The sequence below is a fragment of the Periophthalmus magnuspinnatus genome, chromosome 22 (genome assembly GCF_009829125.3).
Source record: "Periophthalmus magnuspinnatus isolate fPerMag1 chromosome 22, fPerMag1.2.pri, whole genome shotgun sequence".
NCBI classification, from domain to species: Eukaryota; Metazoa; Chordata; class Actinopteri; order Gobiiformes; family Gobiidae; genus Periophthalmus; species Periophthalmus magnuspinnatus.
Window position 1 is genome coordinate 28,473,625 of NC_047147.1, and position 27,083 is coordinate 28,500,707.

Below are 27,083 nucleotides of genomic sequence, written 5' to 3' on the forward strand. Positions count from 1 at the left end.
ACCAGTTCATTCTTTCCTTAGTGCCATGAGCCACATGTGTGCTGCTTATGGATGTGCAAGTTTATGAAGAACATAATAATAAAGGTCACATGTCCACTCCTGTTTTATTATGAAACAGTTTTTTCAGACCAAGGGAATGTCAAAAAGTACAAGCTGGTACAGGAAATATGAATGTGCCGTTTACAAGGAGGAAAGTAACACGAGTTTAGATTTACACTGAACGTTTGTCATGTTTGGATTTAGACTTTGCACCGTTACAAACAGCTCTGGTTTACTTTTGTACGCAGCACCAGCACTTACTGTTTTTAAAAGATATTACTTTACAGGACTTCTTTTTTCCAGGCCTTTATCAAAACTTTCCTGGACTTTATTAAAACTTTCCAGGCCTTTATCAAAACTTTCCAGGACTTTATCAAAACTTTCCAGGACTTTATCAAAACTTTCCAGGACTTTTTTTTCCCAGGACTTAATCAAAACTTTCCAGGCCTCTATCAAAACTTTCCTGGACTTTATTAAAACTTTCCAGGCCTTTATCAAAACTTTCCAGGACTTTATCAAAACTTTCCAGGACTTTATCAAAACTTTCCAGGACTTCTTTTTTCCAGGCCTTTATCAAAACTTTCCAGGACTTTATCAAAACTTTCCAGGACTTTTTTTCCCAGGCCTTTATCAAAACTTTACAGGACTTTTGCAAAACTTTCCAGGCCTTTATCAAAACTTTCCAGCACTTTTTTCCAGGACTTTATAAAAAATGTTCCAGGACTTTTGCAAAACTTTTAAGGACTTTTTTCCCCCCAAGACTTTATCAAAAAACTAAACCAGGACTAAACCTGGACTAAACCTGGACTAAACCAGGACTAAACCTGGACTAAACCTGGACTAAACCTGGACTAAACCTGGACTAAACCTGGACTAAACCAGGACTAAACCTGGACTAAACCTGGACTAAACCTGGACTAAACCTGGACTAAACCTGGACTAAACCAGGACTAAACCAGGACCCATTAGTAAAATAAATATTTGATTTGAAATTGTCTCATATCTGACAACACAAATAATTCATGTTTATGAAATTTAAAATCTAAATCTTACAATCTGTCCCTGTAACACATTTTTACTTCTTTTACCGAGTACAGTTTGGTTTTATGGTCCCCACAAATATACAAATCCCTCATGTTGTAATATCTTGTATTTGAGGGTCTCAGTACCTGATCCTCATTTATCCTCTGACTGTTTTACTCTGGACAAACTGTGATTCTCTTCTGTCTCGTCCAAAGCGTCTGATCATCTTTCTTGTGCTGCATGTTTTGTTTTAATCCCCAGATCTTTATTTCTGTAGTTACAGCTCAAATACCAAATACTGTCCCACAAGAGTCAAATTCATTTCTTACAGGGTCAGGACTCGTCCCGTGAGGGAGGAGCAGGACGTGGATTAAACCTGGTCACAAACCAGAACTGCCCCAGCGATAATTCTCCACGACAGCTGTGCAGTTCTGTGAGCGGCTGCAGCGTCGCCTCTGAATCTGTCTCTGTTACATTTGAGGATTTTACATTTTTGGGCTGCATGGCTGAAACTTCACAAAATAAGGTAAAAAAGGGTTTATTTGTTCTTTATTTTGGAGGGGTCTTCTCTTTTATTGTACATTTTATAATAGTTTTTGTAATTATTTATGTTTTGATTTGTTGTATTGTTATTTTAATGTTTTTCTTATTCTGTAAATCACTTTCATTTACTTTGTGTGCGACTTGTGCTGTTCAAATGCAGTTAATAGAATGTATTTAATAGAATTTCAACAGAGATTCAGTCATTTCTAATGATCAGTGATGAGGTTGTATGTTTTTAAATGAGACGTGTAGAGACAATGGAAAGAAATGTGACTATTTTGTTTATTAAATGACAAATTCATTCATTCATGTCTCCTCACATGACTTATCCTCGTACGACCATTTGTCCAGTGTCACAAATGTGTGTCCTGGTTTGAACCATAGTCCATGCAGATTATGTTTGTTTTGAGTTTGTTTTTTGATTTAGTTTGGTGCTGGTTTAGGACCAAAGAGGGGCAATATTTATGGACTAATGCTTTATTCTGTTTGTACAGGACAGAAAATCCATGAGCTTTTAGCAACTTGCAAAAAAAAAAAGACCTTAAAAAGTCACACTATTAATGACAGATGGTGCAGTTTGCCATTTTGTCCCCAAATTATATTTATTATTTAATATAATTCTTGCACTAAAATAGACAGTCTGATAGTGTGGTGTAGTTTAGTTATAAAATGTAGAATTGGGGCTAAATTACAAGTAAACTCTGAATCTGGAAGGACTAAACCAGGACAAGATTAAGACTAAACTAATTCTACATCAGGAATAAAACACGGCTCAAAGTGTAATCTTATGTATCCATTCAGATTAATAAAGCAAAAAATATAAATAAAAAATACAAAAAAACAAAAAAATACTATAATGTATTTTGTACGGGTAAACTTTTTTTTTTTAATTTATTATTTTTTTATTATTATTAACTTTTCTCTAGAGTAATCTCCCCAGACCATATATGGGATGGACTGGCTGTGATGCGTGTAGGTGGGATTAGGATGAGGCGTAGGTAGTTTCCATGTTAAGGCTGTTATGAATCAGCGCCTCAGATTAGAGATCGACCCCTGGGATTGACAATAATCCACAGCAGAGACGGGGGAAGCCTTTGACATGTAGGTCAGGAGCATCAGGGCCACGAGACACACTGTGGGTTAGAGTTTGAATCTCATCGTCTAATGGGGTTAAAATGTGAGTCCAAAAGGACTCGCCTCTGAGTTTTCTAATCACAAACATGTTTGATTATGTATCGATTAAAAGGCAAAGTCCTGTCTAAGGTGGACCCTTGATGGTAAATGTACAATACGGCAAAAAAGGACTTCTTTTTTCCAGGCCTTTATCAAAACTTTCCAGGGACCAGGACTAAACCTGGACTAAATCTGGAAGTATTTATTCAGCCCCAATTGTTCAAGTTCTTCCACTTAAAAAGACGAGAGAGGCCTGTAATTTTCATCATAGTTTCACTTCAGCTGTGAGACAGAATGAGGGAAAGAATCCAGGAAATGACACTGTAGGATTAGGGTTAAAGTTATAGTTACATATCCCAAATTATACGAATAGATTCCAAATGTAAAGGAAACATTTAGACATCTTTCATCATTTTACAGAATATATAAGTGTATTATATATAAGTGTGTATTATTTGCAGTCCTTGTGTACAGTTCATCTCACAGGCCTGAGCGCTGATGGGTGAACAGACTCGTGCGTCTCACTGGGGCCACAGGCGGCGCACGGCCCTGCACCGAGCTGCGATGGTGGGGAACAGTGAGACCATGTCTGCCCTGATCCAGGGGGGCTGTGCTGTGGACCTGCAGGACAGAGTATGACAAACAAACACATAGTGGGGTTAAAAAAAAAACTGTGTGTTAATGTTGTGTTTTGAACAGGATGGTAACACGGCTCTACATGAAGCGTCCTGGCACGGCTTCTCTCTGTGCGTCAAACTGTTGGTGAAAGCAGGAGCGGACGTCGATGTTAGAAACAAGGTACAAGCTCTTTCAGCGACACTGTCCTGGGACGGGCAGGATCACTTTAAAACTCCTCCACTAGGGGCAGGATTTCTCAGGACAGTACTATCACATTAAATGACTTCAGGATGGAAGTCCAGTCCAGATTTCAAAAACTGTGTCTAGATGATTTCTGTGTCTAAAACCTTTTCTACTTTCTCTACACCTACAACTGATTAGCCAAATCTATCTACTGTAGTTTGGCCTTTGTGTTATTATTAATCACAGCCTAAACGGTTCTTAATCTAAAGTAGATAAAGGTTTTTAGGGTGTTTCTCTTCCACACGTCAAGATTAAAGCATAGATATATCTCATGTATTGATATTTGATTGTATATTTACTGGAGTTTAACACTGTTCTTGCCTGACAGGCGGGAAACATTCCTCTTCACTTGGCTTCTCTAAACTCACATGTTCCGTCCTTGCGCCTCCTGCTGCTCGGAGGCTCGAGCATTGACGCAAAGAACAATGTCAGTCTCATATATGAAAGTACTTTAACCCGAGTACTCCGTGTTCATTCACATGTTTGTTTGTAGACGGGAGAGACGTGTTTGCACATGGCCGCTCGCTACGACAACAGAGACGTGGTCAAACTCCTCGTCAGCTCTCAGTGCTCTTTGACCGAGAAGAATGAGGTGGGACTCAAAGCGCGGATTTAAACAGATTTAAAGTCCTGTCAAAATATTGTAGTTTACTTCCACACAGTTTATTCCCACATGGTCCAAACATCATTTTATTTTTCATTTATTTATGTTTTATTTATTAGCCCGTTACTACCTAAGCCTATTTTCGAAAAATATATCCATTTATAAACTGGTCTATTTCAGCAACCCCAAGGTGGATTTCAATGATTTTTGTGCCATTGTAAAGGGATCATTGGGCAGAATAATTTGATATGTCATTTATCCATGTATGTGTTACTGATAAAGAGAAAATTAGGATGAAACACAGCAAAAATTTAGATTTGTTTAGCCTTGCCTAAAAAAAAAAAAAAACATGTTTTATGATGAATAACTCTTTGGAATGTTGCTAACATAGCCTTTTTACTTCATAAAATAGGAACCAAACATGTGAACATTATTTCTGCAAAGGTTGAAACTGATTAGATGAAGCAGATCAAAAAAAGAGAGATTTTAATACAGGAATGTCAGGCGAGGTGTCCATTTTGGCACCATTTGGCACACATAGTGCCATTTGCATTTCTGTCATGTAAAACTTACATATTTTCATTTTTATATCACTAATGGTGTTCAGTAGACCTAAAGAAAACATTTTTTGGCATTTTAAATTTTTTTGTATTAAATTAATAATTATTAATTAATAATTATAATAAATATATGTGTATATGAATGTTTCCCCTACAAATAAAGTGACCGCATAAAGCATTTGAATGATTTTTTAGAGATGAATTTAGTGAAAAAAGCAAATCTAAGTTTGTCCGGTGCGCTCTGTGTCCTGTGCGTCAAGGCGCTGTTACGCACACAAGCGTGCTTACTGTACGCGCGGACTTTACTCCCCAGCGGATTGGTCAATATGCATGAGTGACACCTCTCTGGAATCGTGAAAGCCAATAGAAAAAGGCGATAACTTGCAATACAAGATTGACAACACAGTCAGCCAACCAGAAGGGGAAAAACAAAGCCATGTGAAAGTGCCATGCTCCTCCATTGGTTTACAGTAAACGCTCGGTAGGAACCATATATCACTATTGGACCACTCGGACTGTTTTAAGTGACGGACAACAGTCGGGGCTAACAGGAAATAGCTTTTATTTACAAACGGAATAAACTTTTCACGGCAAGACGACAAAGGAAAGACAATTAGACTTCATCAGAATAGTATTCGCTGCGAATTAAAAGACATTTTACAAGGATTTAAACAAGATTGTGTACTCAGAGCAATAACAAAGTATCTTATCTCCACAAAACTGATAAAGAGGGTATAGAAAGGCTATTGGGGTCGTCCCGGCCCACACTCCATACCGGATGGTGGCGGTAATGCACCATTTCTAGTTGCGTGCCAACCGCCATAAAACACTATTAGAAGAAGAAGAAGAAGAAGAAGGTCAGACATTTTTTACTAATGTGGTTTTGAAAAGCAGTGTTTTGTGATCTGATGCACTGGCTTATATCTCCGCGATGCTTTGGTGTACAGTGCTGGGGCTTATATCTTTGGAACCGGTAGACTCTCTGCTTTCATTTGAGAGGTTGTTTGTGTGGGTAGCGTGAAGTACGGCTGTTGTGGAGCCGTAAATGCGGCGAGTGGTTTGGCCAAACTGAGGTTGGAGGATTTGGTTTTGAGGTGTTCTCTTGGGTGTCATCTGAGTTGTGTTTGTGGACGGTGAAAATAGTTTACATAGCCTTGTAGCTCTAGCGGTGCTGTTTAATTTGATGTGCCACATTAATGTATTTTCCGTGATTAATGTGTTGGCTCATGGCGAAACAAAAATACACTTCCCAGTGTCCCCCATTTGGGGGACCCTCGGTAGTAACGTAGTCGACTAAAGGCCTGTCCCGCTGTTCGATCAGTAGAATAAAAAGAGACAAAACTCAAAACTATTCAGTGTCTCTGTATCTGACCATGTAACTGCATTTAAAAGACTGTATGTGAGTAGGGACGATATTAAAGTTTAGACTCATGATTATTGTGACTAAAATAATCACGATTAAAGATGTTATGATAATTATTAAACCGAGGCAGTTTAATGTCCTCACACGTGACACCAGGTCCTTGGAGGTTTTATATTTTCAGATTAATTCATGATTGTTGTAAAACCCTGCGCCGCTGTTAGCAAACTGTGCTAACCTAGCGATAGCAAAGTCGACACAAACACAGATTCACACAAATCCAAACACAAACTACATTCAATAGTTTATTTCTCATGGTGTGTTTCTTAAGATGGAGATTTTTGGCTCAACTTTGTCAAACGATGCAGATGTTTGTGTCGTAAATGTGCGTCTGTTCGTCGCTCGCGTTTGTCGCTCGCGTTTCCCCTCTGAGCCGTATCTTTTCTCCTTCAGACTCTGCAGATCGGTGGCTCATCTTGTTGCTCTTGTTTTTCAAATCCATAATAATTCCACACATCAGACTTCACCTTCTTCAGTGGAGGATATAAATGTGTGGAGTCACTGGGATCAGGATCCACTGCCCACGAGCCACAGACACAGAAGAAACAAGTGTCACTGCTACGACAGAGCGCCCCCTTGTGGACAAACACCAGAACTAATATCTAAACACTATGAAACTGAAACATGAGTCTGTCTGGAGCCGTAATGACAATTATAATCGTGTGCAATGATCACAGTTATTAAAAAATGCCACAAACGATTAATTGTGGACCTTTTTTATCGTGATTAATTATATTATCGTATATCGTCTCATCCCGTGAGTTCATGCAAAAACAATTTATGCAAAAACAATTTATACAGAAAGGTCCTAGGAAACTGTATTTATCTGATTAACATGCAGTTTAAACTCCCACATGTACAAATCTTTAGCTAAACTCAGGACATACCTCACTGTTCTGCTCTTGTATCGTATAAAAGCCTAAAATCGAAATAAAATCATTGTAATTTTGATCGACTAAGACTCCATTGTCTGAATAATCGAGTAAAGGACTGGATTATTTACACTGTAAATGTCCAGGCGCTTCATCTTTTTAGCTGAAACACAAATTAAACAACAAAAGAGTTTTTATTTCACGCTTGTTTCCTGTGTGTTTTTGTCCTCGTGTCCACAGAGAGGAGACACCGCGCTCCACGTCGCTGCTGCTCTGAACCATAAGAAAACCGTCCAGCTCCTGTTAGAGGCCGGAATCGACGCGAACCTCAGAAACAACGTAAATAACACCTCACCGACTCCACACAAAGCTGTTTTTATGATACAGATGAAGACAAGTTTGTGCTTCAAGGAGGCGAGACACCAAACACAGAGCTAATTATTCAAAAGTTAGAACTCAAGAAAAACAATAAGTTGTCCAAAGATTAAAAGGCTGTAAAAGGCTGTTTTTGAAGCTGAAGGTCTGTGTTAAAAATGTGAGTTTGTCAGGACAGACAGTTACACAGACATGATATTTGCAACTTGAATAAATAATAAATACAGAAACATTTATTTAACAAGTTATAAAGTAATTATATTTATTTTACGTGACATTTGTTTCCATTCAGTGACTTTTATCCTGCCGTACTGTCACATCTGGCCCATTTTACTGATGTGACTTCAGTGAAAATGAGTTTGACGCCTTAAAACAAATGATTAGACACTATTTTTATATATATATATATATATATATATATATATATATATATATATATATTTATTTAAGTTCCATTTATTTCTTTTTTATTTCCAGTACATGTTGATATATGACTGTTTTTATTATTTGTTGTTTTGTATATAGAATTTTTGTTGTTGTTTTTACATTTTACACTTTTTTTTTCAGTTTTTGCTGTTGTAAAGTGCTGTACACATAAAGTTTGATTGATTGATTGATTGATTTACTTTTTTCCAGGCAGGTAGAACGGCTCTGGACAAAGCCAGAGAGAACAACCACAGAGAGTTGGCTGTGCTTCTGGCCCGAGCTCCTCAGGTCAGCTTCATGTTTTTACACTTTTATTGTACATGTTTTATACTTAATGTTACTGTAGAATGTATTTATCCTGTCAGGTGCGCTGTTTTCTAAGAGGAAGGACTGTGAAAAAACAAAGAGAAAGACAAAGGAGCCAGTCTGCGTGTCGAGTGGAGGCTGAAGTAAATCAAGTCAGTTTAAAGTCTTTTCATTTAATTCATATATTCTCCCTGGCATTTAACACGAGCCAGACCGGACGTCTTTGTGTTTGTTGTTCTTTTCTTATCGTATGATCTGTTCACTTTTATATGAAGCACTTTGTCCAGCTGAAACTTTTAAATGTGCCGTCTGCATAAACCTGAGTCGATTTGAGTGAAATAATTGTGTTTTTCTTGTCTTTTCAGACGCTGGCGGAGCAGGGCAGCAGTTCGGCCACAGAGGACGTCCCGAGTGTCGAACCACAGGGACAATCAAAGAGCTTTAAAACTCACCGACTTTACCCCGAGCGCGCCACCAATCCCGTCTCCCACGGCAACCGCACGACCCGGGAACAGGAAGACAAGGTAAACGAGCTCTGATGAGTTTAACCAGTGATGAAAGGTGCAATAAATATCCCCGACATCGTCCAATTATTCATTTAAATTAATATTATTGAAAAAAACATCAGATTAACCACAACTGTGTGTGTTTGTGATTATTGGAATAAATATCTGGACTAAACGGGTCGTGAGAACAGGTTTATCACTCAGATGACCACAAGGATTTTTTATGACAATTATTTATTTGTTTATTTATTTATTTATGTATCCATCTATTATTTTTATTTGTTATTATTATTTTTATTTATTTATTATTATTATTATTATTATTTTATTATTATATTTTTTTATCATTATTAATATTATTATTATTATTATTATTATTATTAGTGGTAGTAGTAATAATTGTTGTAGTAGTAGCAGTAGTAGTATTATTAGTATTATTATTTATTAATTAGTTGCAGCTTTCATATTAATGCCTGAGAAGTTTTTCCATCCATCCATCCATTTTCTTCCTCTTATCCGGGGCCGGGTCGCGGGGGCATCAGTCTAAGCAGGGACTCACAGACTTCCCTCACCCCAGACACGTCCTCCAGCTCCTCCGGTGGGACCCCAAGGTGTTCCCAGGCCAGAGAGACATAGTCCCTCCAGCGTGTCCTGGGTCTTCCCCGGGGCCTCCTCCCGGTGGGACATGCCCAGAACACCTCCCTAGGGAGGCGTCCAGGAGGCATCCTGAGCAGATGCCCGAGCCTCAGCTGGTTCCTCTCAATGTGTAGGAGCAGCGGCTCTACTCCGAGCTCCTCTCGTGTGACCGAGCTCCTCACCCTATCCCTAAGGGTGCGCCCGGCCACTCTGCGGAGGAAGCCCATTTCAGCCGCTTGTATCCACGATCTTGTCCTTTCGGTCATTACCCAGAGCTCATGACCATAGGTGAGGGTAGGAACGTAGACTGAGGTAAATCCAGAGCTTCGCCTTTGGGCTCAGCTCCTTCTTTACCACAACGGACCGATACAGCGACCGCAGAGACTCTCCACCCGGAGAGAGCAAACCACCTTTTTCCGGTGGAGAACCATGGCCTCGGATTTGGAGGAGCTGATTCTCATCCCAGACACTTCACACTCGGCTGCAAACCGCCCCAGTGCTGCAGGTCCTGGCTCGAAGAAGCATCAGGACAACATCATCTGCAAACAGCAGAGATGAAATCCTGTGGTTCCCGAACCAGACCCCCTCCGGCCCCTGAACCAGACCCCCTCCGGCCCCTGGCTGCGCCTAGAAATTCTGTCCATAAATATAATGAACAGAACCGGTGACAAAGGGCAGCCCTGGCGGAGTCCAACATGCACCGGGAACAGGTCTGACTTACTGCCGGCAATGCGAACACAGCTCCTGCTCCGGTCATACAGGGACCGGACAGCCCTTAGCAAAGAGCCCCGGACCCCATACTCCCAGAGCACCCCCCAAAGGACACCACGAGGGACACGGTCGAATGCCTTCTCCAGATCCACAAAACACATGTGGACTGGTTGGGCAAACTCCCATGAGCCTCGAGGACCCGATGGAGAGTATAGAGCTGGTCCAGTGTTCCACGACCAGGACGAAAACCACACTGCTCCTCCTGAATCCGAGGTTCGACTATCGGTCGGATTCTCCTCTCCAGTACCCTGGAATAGACCTTACCGGGAAGGCTGAGGAGTGTGATTCCCCTGTAATTGGAACACACCCTCCGGTCCCCCTTCTTATACAGAGGGACCACCACCCCGGTCTGCCATTCCACAGGTACTGTCCCCGACCGCCACGCGATGTTGCAGAGACGTGTCAACCAAGACAGCCCCACAACATCCAGAGACTTGAGGTACTCAGGACGGATCTCATCCACCCCCGGAGCCACCGAGGAGCTTTAACCACCTCAGTGACTTCAGCCAGGGTGATGGACGAGTCCGCCTCTGGGTCCCCAGTTTCTGCTTCCTCCTCTGAAGACGTGACAGTGGGATTGAGGAGATCCTCAAAGTATTCCTTCCACCGCCCAACAACATCCCCAGTCGAGGTCAGCAGCTCTCCACCCGCACTGTAAACAGTGTTGGTGAAGCACTGCTTCCCCCTCCTGAGGCGTCGGACGGTTTGCCAGAATCTCTTTGAGGCCGTCCGATAGTCCTCCTCCATGGCCTCCCCGAACTCCTCCCAACCCCGAGTTTTTGCCTCTGTGACTGCCCGAGCCGCGGCACGCTTGGCCCGCCAGTACTCATCAGCTGCCTCAGGAGTCCCACGAGCCAACAAGGCTCGATAGGACTCCTTCTTCAGCTTGACGGCATCCCTTACTTCCGGTGTCCACCACCGGGTTCGGGGATTGCCGCCGCGACAAGCACCACAGACCTTACGACCACAGCTACGAGCAGCCGCATCAACAATAGAGGTGGAGAACATGGCCCACTCGGAGTCCATGTCTCCAACCTCCCCCGGGATCAGGGAGAAGCTCTCCCGGAGGTGGGAGTTGAAGACCCCCCTGACGGAGGGCTCCGCCAGACGTTCCCAGCAGACCCTCACAATGCGCTTGGGCCTGCCAGGTCTGTCCGGCTTCCTCCTCCGCCAGCGGATCCAACTCACCACCAGGTGGTGATCAGTTGACAGCTCAGCCCCTCTCTTCACCCGAGTGTCCAAGACACGCGGTCGGAGGTCAGATGACACGACAACAAAGTCGATCATCGACCTCCGACCTAGAGTGTCCTGGTGCCACGTGCACCGATGGACACCCTTGTGCTCGAACATGGTGTTTGTTATGGACAAACTGTGACTAGCACAGAAGTCCAATAACAAAACACCACTCGGGTTCAGATCGGGGAGGCCGTTCCTCCCAATCACGCCCCTCCAAGTGTCACTGTCGTTACCCACATGGGCGTTGAAGTCCCCCAGGAGAACAATGGAAGTTTTTTCTTTATCTGAAAAGTTCCGTAGTGTGGATTTTAACATTTAAACTGTGGACCTCAGTCATAAGAAGAATGTTTTGAATAAATGTTTAATGCCAAACTGCGGAACCACGTGCAGCTTTAAACAAAAACTTCATTTACACTGAGGTCATTTTACTGTCTGTTTATGAAGTGACCTCTTTTATTTTTTTTTTTCAGGTCAAGATTCGGGTTGAGAAAAATGTGAAGAATCGTGACAGAAAACATCATTTGTTTGACGACGCTGATGATGCACATCTCCAGTTTGGAAAGTCGTACCAACTTTACACCTTATACAGAGACAAGGACGGCAACGTGAGACAGGTCTGGAGACGGGTGAATGTGAACTGTAAATATATATATATATATATATATCTGCACAGATGGAACAGTTAAATGTGTGAAAATGCAACAAAAAGTTGAACCAAAGTTACATCAACAACGTACAGAATGTTTATCTCCTGGTGTTCTGTTTGTTGCAGAAACTTTGAACTTTTCTTTTACTTATAGAACAAAAGCTTTAGCAGAGAATGGCAAAAAGACCACACCATAACACAGGAGCTACACAGAATTATACACATGTACAGCTAAATAAAATAAGTTAAAATATATCAAGAAGTAGTGAAGAAATAAAGCAACAAAATGGAAACAGTAGCTTAGACATGACATTAGGTTGTACAGCTGTGTGCAGTGATACTCAAATACATTCACATTTTTAATATTTTATCTGATATTTATTTATTTATTTAGTTGCCTGCTAATGGCTGTCACTGTAAGCCGCTGTTTAAGAAACTGGAGAATGAGCTGAAGTCGACTCAGGAAGAGATGAGGCTCCAGATCCTAAACGTCCAGGAAGAAATAAACAGCAGAATCGGACAAATGGACCGACGCAACAGAGAACAGGTCAATATTTAGGCCCGAGCCCCTACAGGGCGTAGGGCCTAATGCTTCAGCATCGATGAGCACATGGGCGAATTCGCCCGTGCACTCACCGCTGCAGTCTGTTTTCACGAATTTACACGTAAAGCCCCGTCGCCCCCTGCCCTGAGTCCAGAGTCCTACCGGCCCACGCCGTAGGCCTGGGATGTGCAGATTTGTTCTTGTGACATGTTATTGTGACAAACACTGTGTTGTGTCGATGTTTATCCTCATGGGAAACCTCCCAAATGTTCCATTCATCAGAAAAATATGTTTCATGGAATAATGTCTAATTTGGCATCATGACTCTTCCTGTCATCCTGATCCAAAAAGTCAATGGAACCCATGTCATATCTTTCACTGTGTTGCCATGGCGATGTGCCAAAGAGCCTATGTTATCCTAATGGGAAAATGTGCACATTTTCGTACATTTCAAAGTCTCATAAGAACTTAGTGGCTTCATTAAGGAACGTGAAATTTGGTGCAGTGACTCTTCAGGTCGTCCCCATCAAAAAAGTCCAGGGGCCAACTTTGTATTTAGTATGGTGTTGCCATGGCGATGCCTCAAAAACCCATGTTTTTGCATTTTGTGCATCAGTCCTTCCAGTGTGTGTAGACTTTGTACAGCCCAAACCCACAATATTGCAGACAAAACTGGCACTTTAGCGCCTCCAGGAGGGAGAGTCGGGCCGGCCGAGTGCGAAGCACGGCCCGCGAGGGCCGTTCGATGCCACTTGTGGCTTTAATTTTTACTTCCCCTAGTTTAAGTCGTGATAAGTTCAAGTGTAAGTGAACAATTATAACCGTATGCATTGCCCAAAATCTTGGAAGGTACATCTGCCTCCGTCACCGTAGCAACAGGTAAACAAACGTTTTGACTCTGGGATGTCGGGACGAGCTTCATTTAAAACTGAAATGCCTCATATTTGAGACATTTCCAGACAGAACAGGCGTTTCTCAGGTGTTTGATGCTTAGGCTCCGCCCTCACACAGGTTAAAGTGCAGAATCTGTGTCAGTCAAGCTCATCGTTAGAAAGACTTTATTTTCACGATATGACTCAGACAGTTGTGTGTTCTGTCAGTTAAACCTGAGTTCTGCTTCATTTAAGTGAAATCGAGACTGTAAATAGTTTTAAAATGTTTATTTTGATAAAGACTCAAATTCAAATCTGGTTTAGTCCTGGTTTAGTCCTGGTTTAGTCCTGGTTTAGTCCTGGTTTAGTCCTGGTTTAGTCCTGGTTTAGTTCTGTCTTTTGGGACTTTCTATGTTAAACGCTAACATAGCTCTAGGTCTGTGGACAGATGTTACGGCTCTAGGTCTTAACATCCCTGTTCACCAAATCACTTAATTCAATGATCAGGGATCAGGGAATTACTCACTTAATTTACCATTTTTCCATTTTGGAAAAATGGTAAATCAAGTAAGTAATTCCTTTTGTTACTTCACTGCCCCCAACGAGCTGCGACGTGACAACAGGTCAAACCTTATTTAGGACCAACAAAAAGGAAGTCCCGGTTTAGTCCTGGTCCTTAGTCCTGGTCCTTAGTCCTGGTCCTTAGTCTTGGTCTAGTCTCGGTTTAGTCTCGGTTTAGTCTTGGTTTAGTCCAATCGTCCCTTCTCTTCTTGTGAGACGTCGTTCAAAAACATCTCCACTTCTTTGCTGTACAGTTGGAAATACAGCTCTGTGTAGACTTCATGTTTGAACTCAAACCCTCGTCGCAGAATTTCGTTTTCCTGCTCCTGATTTAGATTTTTGAGCAGTAACTTGTCCTGTTCTTTCTTCAAGTTCCTCAATCTTGAAACCTCCTTCTTTAAGTCGTCATTTCTTTCCTCCATCCATTTTTTCAGCTTCAAATCAACTTCTATGGGGCGAGCCTTTTCGATATCTCGCTCCAGTTCATAAATGTCTCTGTACAAGCTGCAGAGCTTTTCGCGGTTTTCTATGTCAAATTTAAATTCTGGCAGCTTTTCCACAGACTCTCTGAGCATGAGCCGTTCGCAATGAGTGTCTGACACTTTCTCCAGCAGCTCCTCGTGTTTCTCTCTCTCAGCTGATAATTCCTGCTCAATTCTCTTCTGAGTATCAGATATGACGACGCTGTTTATAATTCTGCTCTGGGTTTTGTCAATGTCTTGCTGGATTTTGTGATTTAATTTCTTTAGTCGCTCTATATTCTGGAGAGTTTGTTTGTAGTTGAAAGCTCGTACTTTTTCTTCATATTCTTGAGTTATTTTACAGAGATGCTCCTTCCACTCTTCGTTTTTGTTTTTCAGGACGCTGTTCATCATCTCTAAGTCTGCACATTTCTTTTTGCAGATCTCATCTTCAGCCAGTTCCTGAGTCATCATCGATATTTGTTTGTGGAAATGTTCGATATCTTCTAAGGTGCATTTTTTCTCTGTTTCTAACTCAAGGTGGCGCTGTTTCCACTCTCCTGCTTGAGGCAGTTTTGATTCGAAGCTTTCAGACTCCTCATGCAAACGATCTCCAACTGCATGATCCAAAACCATCACCTCCACAGAGCCGTTCTGTGATTCTTCATTCTCTTGTGGCACATTTAGATGTTTGTGTTGGACCACGGACCGTTTCTGCTTACGCTGAAGCTTCAGTACTTTCAAGAGCCCTCTTTTTGCGATGTCATTTCTTTGCGTCAGCAACTTCTTCTCACTTTGTGCCGTTTTCAGGTGAGTTCTTATCGAGCTTGTGTCTTTAATCTCCAGAGTCAATGCGTGGATTTGGTTATACAAGCTCAAGGCCTCATTCTTCAAGTTCTTCAAAACATCTGTATCTGTCTGAGACTTGACGATCTTTTTCAGTTCATCGTGAAGTTGCTGTTGTTTCTCAACCATCCTCTTGTTTTTAATGTTCATCACTTCTGTGTTATTCTCCTTAGAAGCAACAGTCAAGGCTTTCAGGTGGAAGATCTCGTTCTCCATATCTTCAATGTCTCGCAGAATGTTATAATTGTGACGTTGAAGTTCCTGTATTTCCGAGCGTTTTTGTCTAAATCCAGACACTGCTGTCATGGTCTCGTCGTGATGTTTCATTATTTTCTCGAGATGTTGCGTTAACTGCTCATTTTCTCTTATTAAGGCGTCTTCCAGCTTTGCCACCGTTCCACTTCTCAGATTCGTCTCTGCAGCCAATTTCAGGTTCATGCTCGACAGTTTGTCATTTATATGTTTGGCATCGTCTAGAATACGACTCTGTTCAGCTACGAGCTCAAGGTGGCGCTGTTTCCAGTTTTCACTTTGAGATGATTTAGATTTCAAAGTGTCAAACTGGCTTTTCAAACTGTGTCTCTGGCTTTTTAACACAGCGATCTCATCTTCCAGTTGTTTTTCTTCTTTCTTAAATGTCTCTCGTTCAGTTGTTAAATCGTCTGATTCTGGGACCTCCTGAATTGTCTCGTTTTCAACTCGGATTTCACCATTTTCCAACTTTACTTGAGCTTCGTCGTCTTTTGAAATGTCCTCTCCATCTCCGTGTGATGTCAGACTTTGACATTCTTCGTGCAAAAGTTCTTGGTGTCTTTTCACTTTTGCCGTCGTATTTTCGAGCTGTATCGTGGGGTCATTTCTTTTGGTGAGCTGCTCCTTCTCCTCTTTAAGGGCGTTGTTTTCTGCTAACGCCGTTTCCACTGCGAGTTTGAGAAAAATAAATTTCTCTCTCCCGCTGCAAGCCTCCATTTTGGCCTGGTGGATCTCTCGTCTCAGATCGACGTTCTTTTTCTGGAGAGAGTCCAGTGCAGATTTAAAGACGTCACAGGCGCCGTTTAAGTCGCTCTGATGTCGCTCCACGGCTTGACTGATGAAATGGTTCATTTTCTCGTCTCCCATTTCTAAATGATCGAGTTCAAGTGATGTTTTTTGAAAACCCTTTTGAGTTTGTTGATATTTGATAAATTCAAACGCTGAATTAAAAGCTGAACTGATGCTGAGTGAACTGTCCTCTAGAATCGTGCTCTCCTCTTCAGTGTCGACTGTTGTGAGTTCTTAGTCGTCTGGGTCTTGGTACATTTTCTTTGGTACAAAGCAGCAGTGATGTCATAAAGTTCAGCGTGACATCACAAAGAAGCCGACCAATCAGAGAAGGAGAAAATGTCCTGCCCGGTTTCTAAGCAACCGAGAGTTCTGTGATTGGTGGATTTCAGATTCTAGAATGTGATGATGTCATACATGAAACATATAAAAATGAATTATGTTTTAAAATATGAGTTGCTATGGCAACAGTCCAAATTCTGCAATCATTCTGAAACCCAGGGAAAGAAAAAAATCTACAAAAATAGATGAGTAAAAATAAAAATCCATTTATTCTTTGTATTGTAATGATCTGATGTGTTGTGTTTAGCTCAGGGTCCACACCTTTTGTTTGTTTTTGTCTTGTTCTTGTTGTTATTGTAACTGTTTTTGTATATGACACTTGGTTGCTATGGCGACAAGTTTATGCAGGTACAATTGTTCCAAAATGTTTGAATGTTGATTTGTTCACTGGCGAAAAAAAACCCCAAAAAACATTACACTTACAAATATCGTTTTACACTCACAACTATGTAGAGACAGACTCCTGGCTCAGCTTTGTTCAGTTCAGTTAATGGGGCGGGGCTCAGGGGCAGGGCTCAGGGGCAGGGCTCAGGGGCGGGGCTCAGGGGCAGGGGCGGGGGCTCAGGATCAGGGCTCATGGGGCGGGGCTCAGGGGCGGGGCTCAGGATCAGGGCTCATGGGGCGGGGCTCAGGGGCGGGGTTCAGGGGCGGGGGCTCAGGGGCGGGGCTCAGGCAGCGGCTCTGAAACAAGTCACAACTTAGGACGAGTGTATCTTTGTTTGTCCAGATGCTGAATGATGAAGTGAACTCAAACATGTCGTCTCTTCACATTGTTAAACTCACGGTGCAGCTGCTCTGTTCTGTGTAAAAAGTCGGGGAAAAGTTCGCTAGCATCAGGCGCTAGCTAATGCTAACATGTCTTTCCTCAGAAACTTGTTTACACTTTTGTTGCCCATTTTATCTACGGAATTTCCCCTGGTGTGAACGTATTAAAAGGTGAATACCGTATTTTCCGGACTATAAGTCGCACTTTTTTTCATAGTTTGGCCAGGGGGGCGACTTATACTCCAGATCAACTTATATGTGAAATTTTTACACATAATAATTATATTCGTTATAATAATAATGAACATAATTTCACGTTTGTTATTTTCACACTGACAACCGCAAGAGGGCGCTGTAGGCGTGTGTACCAGCACCTGCTACACCTGTACCACTGAAAACTTAAAATGTCAACATAGAGACAACTGAGAAGGACTGAACAAAAATGCCCCCAATAAGAAAATCATAGACTGCACTGGGGGGATTCAGAAAGGCCGGAATAATTGAAACTGATGCCGAGTCTGACGTCAGCCGCACAGAAGAGGAAGTGGCGCTTCGTCTACCTCCGGAGTTAGCGGAGTTGTTCAGAAGTGACACGGAGGATGACGAGCTCAATGGATTTAGTGATTTGGAGTGAGATGGAGAGTTTGGTAAACCTCTTAGCATGTTCTTTATGCTATAGTTATCTAAATGTTCATACGGTATGTTACGTTAACATACCAGACACGTATTCAGTTTACCTTCAGTGTGTTACGTTAGCATACCGTACGCCTGTTCTCTATTGTATTGCTTTTATTATGAATTGCCGTTTTAAGATGAAATGTTTGTTCTTGGTCCTGATTTTTATTAAATAAATTTCCCCCAAACATGCGACTTATAGTCCAGTGCGACTAATGTATGTTTTTTTCTTCTTATGCATTTTTTGGCTAATTCGACTTATACTCCGAAGCGACGTAGAGTCCGAAAAATACGGTAATGCACATGATAATATCACATAAAGACGATGTTCTGTCTGAGTTTAGCTGCTTTTCTGTTTATAAATCAGTTTAGCTGTTGCCACAGCGACCCTGGTCCCTCTAGCCCCGCCCCCTGCTGTCGCTGTGCTCACCAATCTTTTTGAGACAAACTCAGCTCAACGAATGTCTCAGAACTCGTGAGAGCGTCATTTTCAGATTTGTATGTGTAAAATTACAAATTTGTAAGTGTAAAACAAGTGTAACCGTAATTTTTTTTTTTATTTAACATTTCCATCTGGATTTTTGTTTCCAGTCTAAACGAGCTGGACACAGACCAAAAACTGACCAATGGAACCTTCACATCAATTTATCGCCATGGCAACAACCGCACATAAACAACAAACCCTGAACTAAACTCAAAACATCAGGTTCATCCAAACAACGACATGTAATAATAATAATAATGTCTTACACTTGTAATGCTCTTTACAGTCGTGTCAAAGCCTCTCAAAGCTCCACACTAGACTCATTATTCATTCATTTCACTTGGTGATGGTCAGATACTACTGTAGCCACAGCTGCCCTGGGGCAGACTGACGGAAGCGAGGCTGCCAATCTGCACCATCGGCCCCTCCGACCACCACCATCATTCACACACACCACTTTCATACTAGGCAATGTGGGTGAAGTGTCTTGCCTAAGGACACAATGACAGAACTTGGTCCGAACGGGACTCGATCCTCTGACCTTCAGGTTGGGACCAACACTCAACCACTGAGCCACTGTCGCCCCAGCATGTCCCTCTGTGTGAGCCACGTCTGCGTCCTGTGGTTTTGTGAGGCGCTCAGGAGCCACGAGACACAGCGGGAACTTTTAGAGGCGCTCACCTTTAATCTGTTCCACAAAAGCACAAAACTTTATAAACATGCGCCGCTCCCCGTCGGTCCAGCCCACGACACGAGAGACGACAATGGACAAAGTCGACATCTCACACGTGAACAAACGAAAACAACGGAACAAATGAGTCAAAATTCACTTCAATACAAGGAAAATACGCGTGAAAAAAATCATAACTCTTTTCTTTCTAAATATTTTTATTTTATTTTTCCAGAGCATTTAGAACGACTCTTCCCACATTAATCTGAGCAAATACAGCACCGAGGAACGAACCTCATTGTCCAGTGGGACTTGGGTCAAATGCACAAACCCAACTCACACAAGTGAGTCCAGAGTCCTACCAGCCCACGCCGTAGGCCTGGGATGTGCTTATATTTGTTCTTACTAACGTGTCGTCGCCCATTGACTCAATGCATCAAAGGGAGACAGACAAGTGATGTCAAACATATTATTACGGCCACGCCCCCTGACAAACCGGAAGTCGGCCATCTTGAATTGAAAATTCCGAAATGCAAAGTCAGCGTTTTCACTGACGTCGCATTTTAATCAACTCCTCTGACGGCGCCGGCAGGGCTGAATATCACTGAACATCTAGACAAGTGGGGCATCAAAAGTTTTTGCATTTCTTGCATCAGCGCTTCCAGCGTCTTTTGATTTTGTTTGGTGACAAGTGCAGCCCACAGCCGAAATAAAACAGAGGCAAGCAGCGCATCAGCGCCACCCACAGGGAGTGTCGGGTCGGCTGAGAGCGAGGCATGGCCCGCAAGGGCCGTTCAATGCTGCTTGCGGCTTTAATATTATTAAGATGTATTAAGAAGAACATAGTCTTAACATGTTTATATTAGAAGAACATGGTCGTTACATGTTTATCGTCACACGTTTATCGCCACACGTTTGTGGTTTAATGGTTTGTGTTTTTGAGTCTCAGGACATTTACTGTGAGCTCAGAGTTTGTCACCACTTCACCACAAAAGTGAAATCATTAGTGTTTTGTTCAGATTAAAGTGGTGGATCTGATGAACACGGCCCGAGCGGCGGCAGAAAGACGACACCTGATGTTCAAGATGGAAGAGCAGGCGGCGCTGGGACGAGAGGAGGCACGAATCACACAGGTACTACTACTGCATAACATGTAGTACTACAGGAGTAACATGTAGTACTACAGGAGTAACATGTAGTACTACAGCCGTAACATGTAGTATTACAGGAGTAATTCAAAGTCCTCCTCCTGACATACAAAGCCCTAAACGGTTTGGCCCCATCCTATCTGCAAGATGCTATTGTCCCGTACCAGCCAAACAGAGCACTCCGCTCTCAGAATGCAGGACTATTAGTGGTTCCTAGAGTGTCCAAAAGTACAGTGGGAGGGAGAGCATTCAGTTACCAAGCTCCTGTGCTATGGAATCAACTCCCTGCTGATGTTAAACAGGCCCCCACAGTCTCTGTATTTAAGACCAGGCTTAAAACCTTCCTCTTCGGTATAGACCAGGTTACATAGTGAGGGAGTTAGGGACAAACCCGGGATAAGACAGGCTGCAGTAGGAGTAACTAGCTGGGGGAAGTATGGCAACCTGAGCACTATCCTCTGCTTTGTCCTATTTTCTCATCAGCAATGCTATTCACATGTTGTCCCCTGTCCCACTCCCCCTGTGGAGTGTATCTCTTTCAGATGCCCCGATGACAGCTGGACCCTCTCCTCCTCCTCACCTGGTCTTCCTCCTCCTCGTCTGGTCTTCCTCCTCCTCGTCTGGTCTTCCTCCTCCTCGTCTGGTCTTCCTCCTCCTCGTCTGGTCTTCCTCCTCCTCACCTGGTCTTCCTCCTCCTCGTCTGGTCTTCCTCCTCCTCACCTGGCCGATTTTTCTTGTTTTGTCTGATTTTTCCTGTTGTTTTGTTTTTGTGTGTTGTTTGTTTTTGTGTGTTGTTTGTTTTTGTGTGTTGTTTTGTTTTTATGTGTTGTTGTGTTTTTGTGTGTTGTTTGTTTTTGTGTGTTGTTTTGTTTTTATGTGTTGTTTGTTTTTGTGTGTTGTTGTGTTTTTGTGTGTTGTTTTGTTTTTGTGTGTTGTTGTGTTTTTGTGTGTTGTTTTGTTTTTGTGTGTTGTTGTGTTTTTGTGTGTTGTTGTGTTTTTGTGTGTTGTTTTGTTTTTGTGTGTTGTTGTGTTTTTGTGTGTTGTGTGTTTTTGTGTGTTGTGTGTTTTTGTGTGTTGTTGTGTTTTTGTGTGTTGTGTGTTTTTGTGTGTTGTGTGTTTTTGTGTGTTGTTGTGTTTTTGTGTGTTGTGTGTTTTTGTGTGTTGTGTGTTTTTGTGTGTTGTTGTGTTTTTGTGTGTTGTGTGTTTTTGTGTGTTGTGTGTTTTTGTGTGTTGTTTTGTTTTTGTGTGTTGTTGTGTTTTTGTGTGTTGTTGTGTTTTTGTGTGTTGTTTTGTTTTTGTGTGTTGTTGTGTTTTTGTGTGTTGTGTGTTTTTGTGTGTTGTGTGTTTTTGTGTGTTGTTGTGTTTTTGTGTGTTGTGTGTTTTTGTGTGTTGTGTGTTTTTGTGTGTTGTTGTGTTTTTGTGTGTTGTTTTGTTTTTGTGTGTTGTTGTGTTTTTGTGTGTTGTTGTGTTTTTGTGTGTTGTTTTGTTTTTGTGTGTTGTTGTGTTTTTGTGTGTATATCTCGGTGGCTGAGTGGCTCATGTCTCACAGCAGAAGGTTTGGTTGATCCCCGGGTCACCAGGCCTTTCTGTGTGGAGTTTTTCATGTTTCTCCTCGTGTCTGGATGGGTTTCCTCCGGGTACTCCGGTTTCCCCCATCAACCAAAACATGAACGTCCTTCAGACAACTGTTGTTGTGATTTTGGGCGTTACAAAAATAAATGAATTGAATTGAATTGAATTAACATGTAGTACTACAGGAGTAACATGTAGTACTACAGGAGTAACATGTAGTACTACAGTTGTAACATGTAGTACTACAGGAGTAACATGTAGTACTACAGTTGTAACATGTAGTACTACAGTTGTAACATGTACTACAGTTGTAACATGTAGTACTACAGGAGTAACATGTAGTACTACAGGAGTAACATGTAGTACTACAGGAGTAACATGTAGTACTACAGTTGTAACATGTAGTACTACAGGAGTAACATGTAGTACTACAGGAGTAACATGTAGTACTACAGTTGTAACATGTAGTACTACAGGAGTAACATGTAGTACTACAGTTGTAACATGTAGTACTACAGTTGTAACATGTACTACAGTTGTAACATGTAGTACTACAGGAGTAACATGTAGTACTACAGGAGTAACATGTAGTACTACAGTTGTAACATGTAGTACTACAGGAGTAACATGTAGTACTACAGGAGTAACATGTAGTACTACAGTTGTAACATGTAGTACTACAGGAGTAACATGTAGTACTACAGGAGTAACATGTAGTACTACAGGAGTAACATGTAGTACTACAGGAGTAACATGTAGTACTACAGTTGTAACATGTAGTACTACAGTTGTAACATGTAGTACTGCAGGAGTAACATGTAGTACTGCAGGAGTAACATGTAGTACTACAGTTGTAACATGTAGTACTACAGGAGTAACATGTAGTACTACAATTGTAACATGTAGTTCATAGTAGTATTTATAGGAACTGTATGAATTCTGGGTCTTTTAAATTTTATTTTCACAAAAATTTATTAAACTGACAACTGAACCTGAGGTGGCCGTACCTTCACCTGCAGGTAGAGGGCGACAGAGGGCACATGAGTGTTTTTGGAAAGGCCAAACCTGCAGACGTCCCTCAGAGGCACGAGCTCTGATTCATGAGGCTGCAGACGCTGGGCTTTAGGTTCAGGTTTTGTGGCTTCAGATCAGACAGATCCTTCAGGTTTAGGGTCAAACTGTTTCATTTTCACACTGAAAACACAAAGACTCGCGTGAGGTTCATTTTGTTTTTTCTGATTAGATTTTCTTTACAGCCAAAACACCAGGAATATATCAGCAACTTTTTATCAGGAAAGACCGTGTTTGATTTGAACATGTTTACCTTTTATCTGGGGACACGGATAAATCAAGTTTATGGAATTTAAAATGTAAATCTTCCATAAAGTTTCTCTGTTTCTGTCCCTGTTTCATCCTCACAAACATTAAACACTAAACCCTGTCACTTCTGTCATAAATATTAAACTTTATTGTTCTACAGATGCTGTGATCTCAAATCCAGTGAAGTGTTGATTGAGTGTTTTGTCTGTACAGGCGTGTGTGCGGGGCGAGCTGCAGAGCTGGTGCGTGTCTCAGCTCAAAAACAATGACACTCCCACCACACCCACCAGCGCCCCCTACTGTAAGCTCCTGCACTCCCCCCCGGCGGGACAGTCCTCCGGGGAGTCCGAGCTGGAGTCCCTCCCTCTCCTGTCCGTCCTCTCCAGAGACAGCAGCACCTCTCTGGCCACGTACGTCAACATCGCCCCCTCCTGGTCGTCGTGCAGTTTGGGCTCAGAGCAGGAGACGAGCAGCAGGAAGTACTTTGAAATGAAGGTGGACCGGTCTCCAGGGACGAACAGAGACAAAGCCACGATGCACAGTACGGAACATTATTTTATTATTTTAGTCACATAAGGAACTAACGTCTCATGATGCAATAGTTATTTTAAAATTGTGCAGTTTATGTCATGGACTGTGTTTTATCAAAGCAGTGCACAGTTAGAACAGGCACCACTAGGGGGCATCATTTCTTTTGTAATTTGGCATGTATAACCCCAGTGTAGTAATTCTAATCATCTGTATTGATTATCGTATTTTCTTAATCTTATAAATAATATAACTATTAGACGGGAGATAATTGTAAAATTGCTAAGACTGAAATTGATCTTTTGGGGAAATTTGAATATTGAGTAAAATGTCGTCTAAAAAAATTACCTAAAAAAAATAAATAAATAATAATAATAAAAAACAAATTATAAAATTGAATATTGAGTATAATGTCGTCTAAAAAATTACCTTAAAAAAATAAATAATAATAATAAAAAAACAAATTATAAAATTGAATATTGAGTATAATGTAGTCGAAAAAAAAATTACCTAATACATTAATAATAATAATAATTTAAAGTGTTATTTCTTAAGTTTAGTTTTGGACCAAGACCAAGATGTTTAAAAGCAATTTTAGCAACATCCTGATGCATTTTTAGAAATTAAAAAATATTTTAAGATACATTTTTGTCAATAATCTTTGCACTCTGCTCTTGATTATGACTATGCACATGCTCTATTCGAGTATTTCCTCACACAGGCGTTTTAGACGACTATGAGAACGCCGCTCTGTTTCCTCTCCCCGGCTCTAATGGGCGGCTGAGTCCTGCTGCCACCTCCAGGCGGCCTGTGGAAGTGCAGGACACTGAGTCCTCGGGCCTGTGGTCTGTGAGGGGGGAGGGCTTTGGGAGCAGCAGCAGCGTGTCCTGTGACTGCGCTCCCAGATGGGTCCCACCGAAGGGGCGCTCACAGGAGCCCAGACGACAGGAGCTGGTGAGGGTGGGACACGAGCAGGACACGACCATCGAGATTTACATGGACCACCCCCCGACCGAGCCCACGTTCACCCAGGAGAGGAGCAACCTGCACGCTGTCGAGGTGCGTCCATTATCACTCTGACACTTTATTTATTTAGAAATGAGGATTCATTTAGTTTAAAAAATAAAATAAACATAAATACCCATAAAAATTCTGTTAATTACAATTATATTTTTGTTGTTTTTTTGTTGTTAGAGCTTCTTTTTTTTAATTAATTTTTTTACCTAAAACATATCCAAATTTACTCTACAAAGGGAACAATGATTTGAATATTTTATCAGTTTTCATTTTTTTGTCACAGAATTAATTACTGACAAAAAATGCGTAAATAAAATAAATAAATAAAATTAAAAAAAATATATAAAAAATAAAATAAAAAAATATATTATTATTACTATTACAGTATTTATTTGCTAGGCTATATTTGCTCTTTAGGAATTAAAATATAATAGTTAATATATATATAAAAGTAAATGTATAAAAGTTCTAATATTATCTGCTGTAATTTCCTTTATCGTATCAATTATAGTATCATTATTTCATTAATCCCGTGACATAACGAGTGTCCTGTGCTTTTCAGGTGACGCAGCGTTTCTTCGAGACCGTGTCCTCGCAGCTGGAGCTCTGGTACGAGAGGAAGATTCTGGAGGTGGAGAGGCAGACGGAGGTGCAGGCGCAGAGGGACAAACAGGAACTACTGCAGCGAATCAGCACTCTGGAGGCGGAGCTTAAGATCCTCAGGGCCAATGAGAGCACAGACGATACGACACAGGAGCGCGGCCCTGAACTTCAAGACTGAATTCACCTCGATGTAGGACGTTTTATACAGATGTCATCAACGTGTCAGAAGAAATAAAGATTTTCAGTGGAGTGAGAGCAAAGACCTGTGTGATGTCATTTTGTACAGTTAAAATAAACAGATTCAAGAGTGTTAGATATTATTTATGTGTTTATTTTATTTGACAAAGAGCCTTTCTGGTTTTTTGCTCATGTTTTCTGCAGCTGCGTCTTTCTCTGATCTGTTTGTGGTCAGTGTGTGGCTTTCCTCTGTATAAGATCATGGCGGACATTTGGCAGATTAAGCCGAATGTCAACAAACAGTACAGAGCCCGCCCTCCGCCCTCCACCCTCCGCCCTCCGCTCCAACACCAGTGAGTCTCTTAATGTAGCAGCCATTGGTTGTGTAACCCAATGATCCTGGTGTGACATCTGGCATCTGGCCTCAACAACCATAACAGCAGCTTCTGAAGGGAAAATCAAATCAATGCTCCATTGACTTGTCAGAGCGCGATGGAAACCTAATTAAAGACCCCGCAGGCACAGCTGGTCTTTTTATGCAGCCAGCGCCGGGCTCTGAACACTGTCGTAAAGCGCACTGGAGCCGCAGAGGCCGAGGACAGCGCTGGCACTCACTCACAGTCTAACATCGGCACAAAGGATCGAACAAATCAATCACTGAAACACATCAATTCACCTGCATTTACAGAGACCCCCCCCCCCCGGCCACATGAAGGACTGAGACACTACAGCTCCTGTTTATACTCAGAACTACATCATGACCACAGTGTGAAGAAAAGGAGTTTTATTCACTCAATAATCTGTCCGCGTTGAGTCTGTGGCCCGGGGCTCTGGGCATAAGGCCCAGTTGACTTTGTCTTTGGCCTTAGACCTATGGGACATATGGGACATATAGTGTCCATGTCCTGTGTGCTCTGCTCGTTCATGCGTGACCTATAATGTGGAGAGGCCTGATTAACCTTCATGAGCACAGTCACTGTCCAATTACTCACAACTGTCATTTTCAGCACAAAGTGAGACTGAGGCAGGCCCACAGTGAGACCCACCCCAAACAAATATCACCCCTCATGGACACAGGGGATATTGATGTTTGGGGACTGGGCACCGCTGGCATGGGAGGGGGACGAGGGGGACGAGGGGGGCATTGTCCCGTCGAGAGGCGATCAATGATCACATCCTGTGAACCCAGCATGTAACACGGACAGCAGTCGAGCACACGAGCAGGCTGCACCACAACCAGCCCCAGAGAAGAACCAGCCCCAGAGAAGAACCAGCCCCACAGACAAACCCCTGACCCACAGACAAACCAGAGCGAAATGATGTGGACCGGAGTCTGGGACCGGGACAAGAGCAGCTCCAAACTTCTCCATGGGGTGGACACACGGACACAGGGGGGACAGAACTTCTGCAACATGTGAACCTCGTCCAGAGACAAAGAGGGACCTGAAAACACAAACACG

At 42.1% G+C, this 27,083-nt stretch overlaps 1 protein-coding gene across 1 annotated transcript; it reads left to right on the forward strand.

Moving 5' to 3' along the window:
* The first annotated feature begins 3,262 nt into the window (after nt 1-3,262).
* Nucleotides 3,263-25,624, forward strand: ankrd6a (ankyrin repeat domain 6a). The gene is made up of 14 exons (XM_033987829.2): nt 3,263-3,411; nt 3,478-3,576; nt 3,968-4,066; nt 4,133-4,231; nt 7,336-7,434; nt 8,107-8,184; nt 8,262-8,354; nt 8,568-8,726; nt 11,822-11,965; nt 12,392-12,544; nt 20,278-20,391; nt 23,512-23,839; nt 24,548-24,885; nt 25,406-25,624. The coding sequence occupies exons 1-14, from the start codon at nt 3,277-3,279 to the stop codon at nt 25,622-25,624; spliced, it is 2,157 nt and encodes a 718-aa protein (XP_033843720.1). The 5' UTR covers nt 3,263-3,276.
* The last annotated feature ends 1,459 nt before the right edge of the window (nt 25,625-27,083 follow it).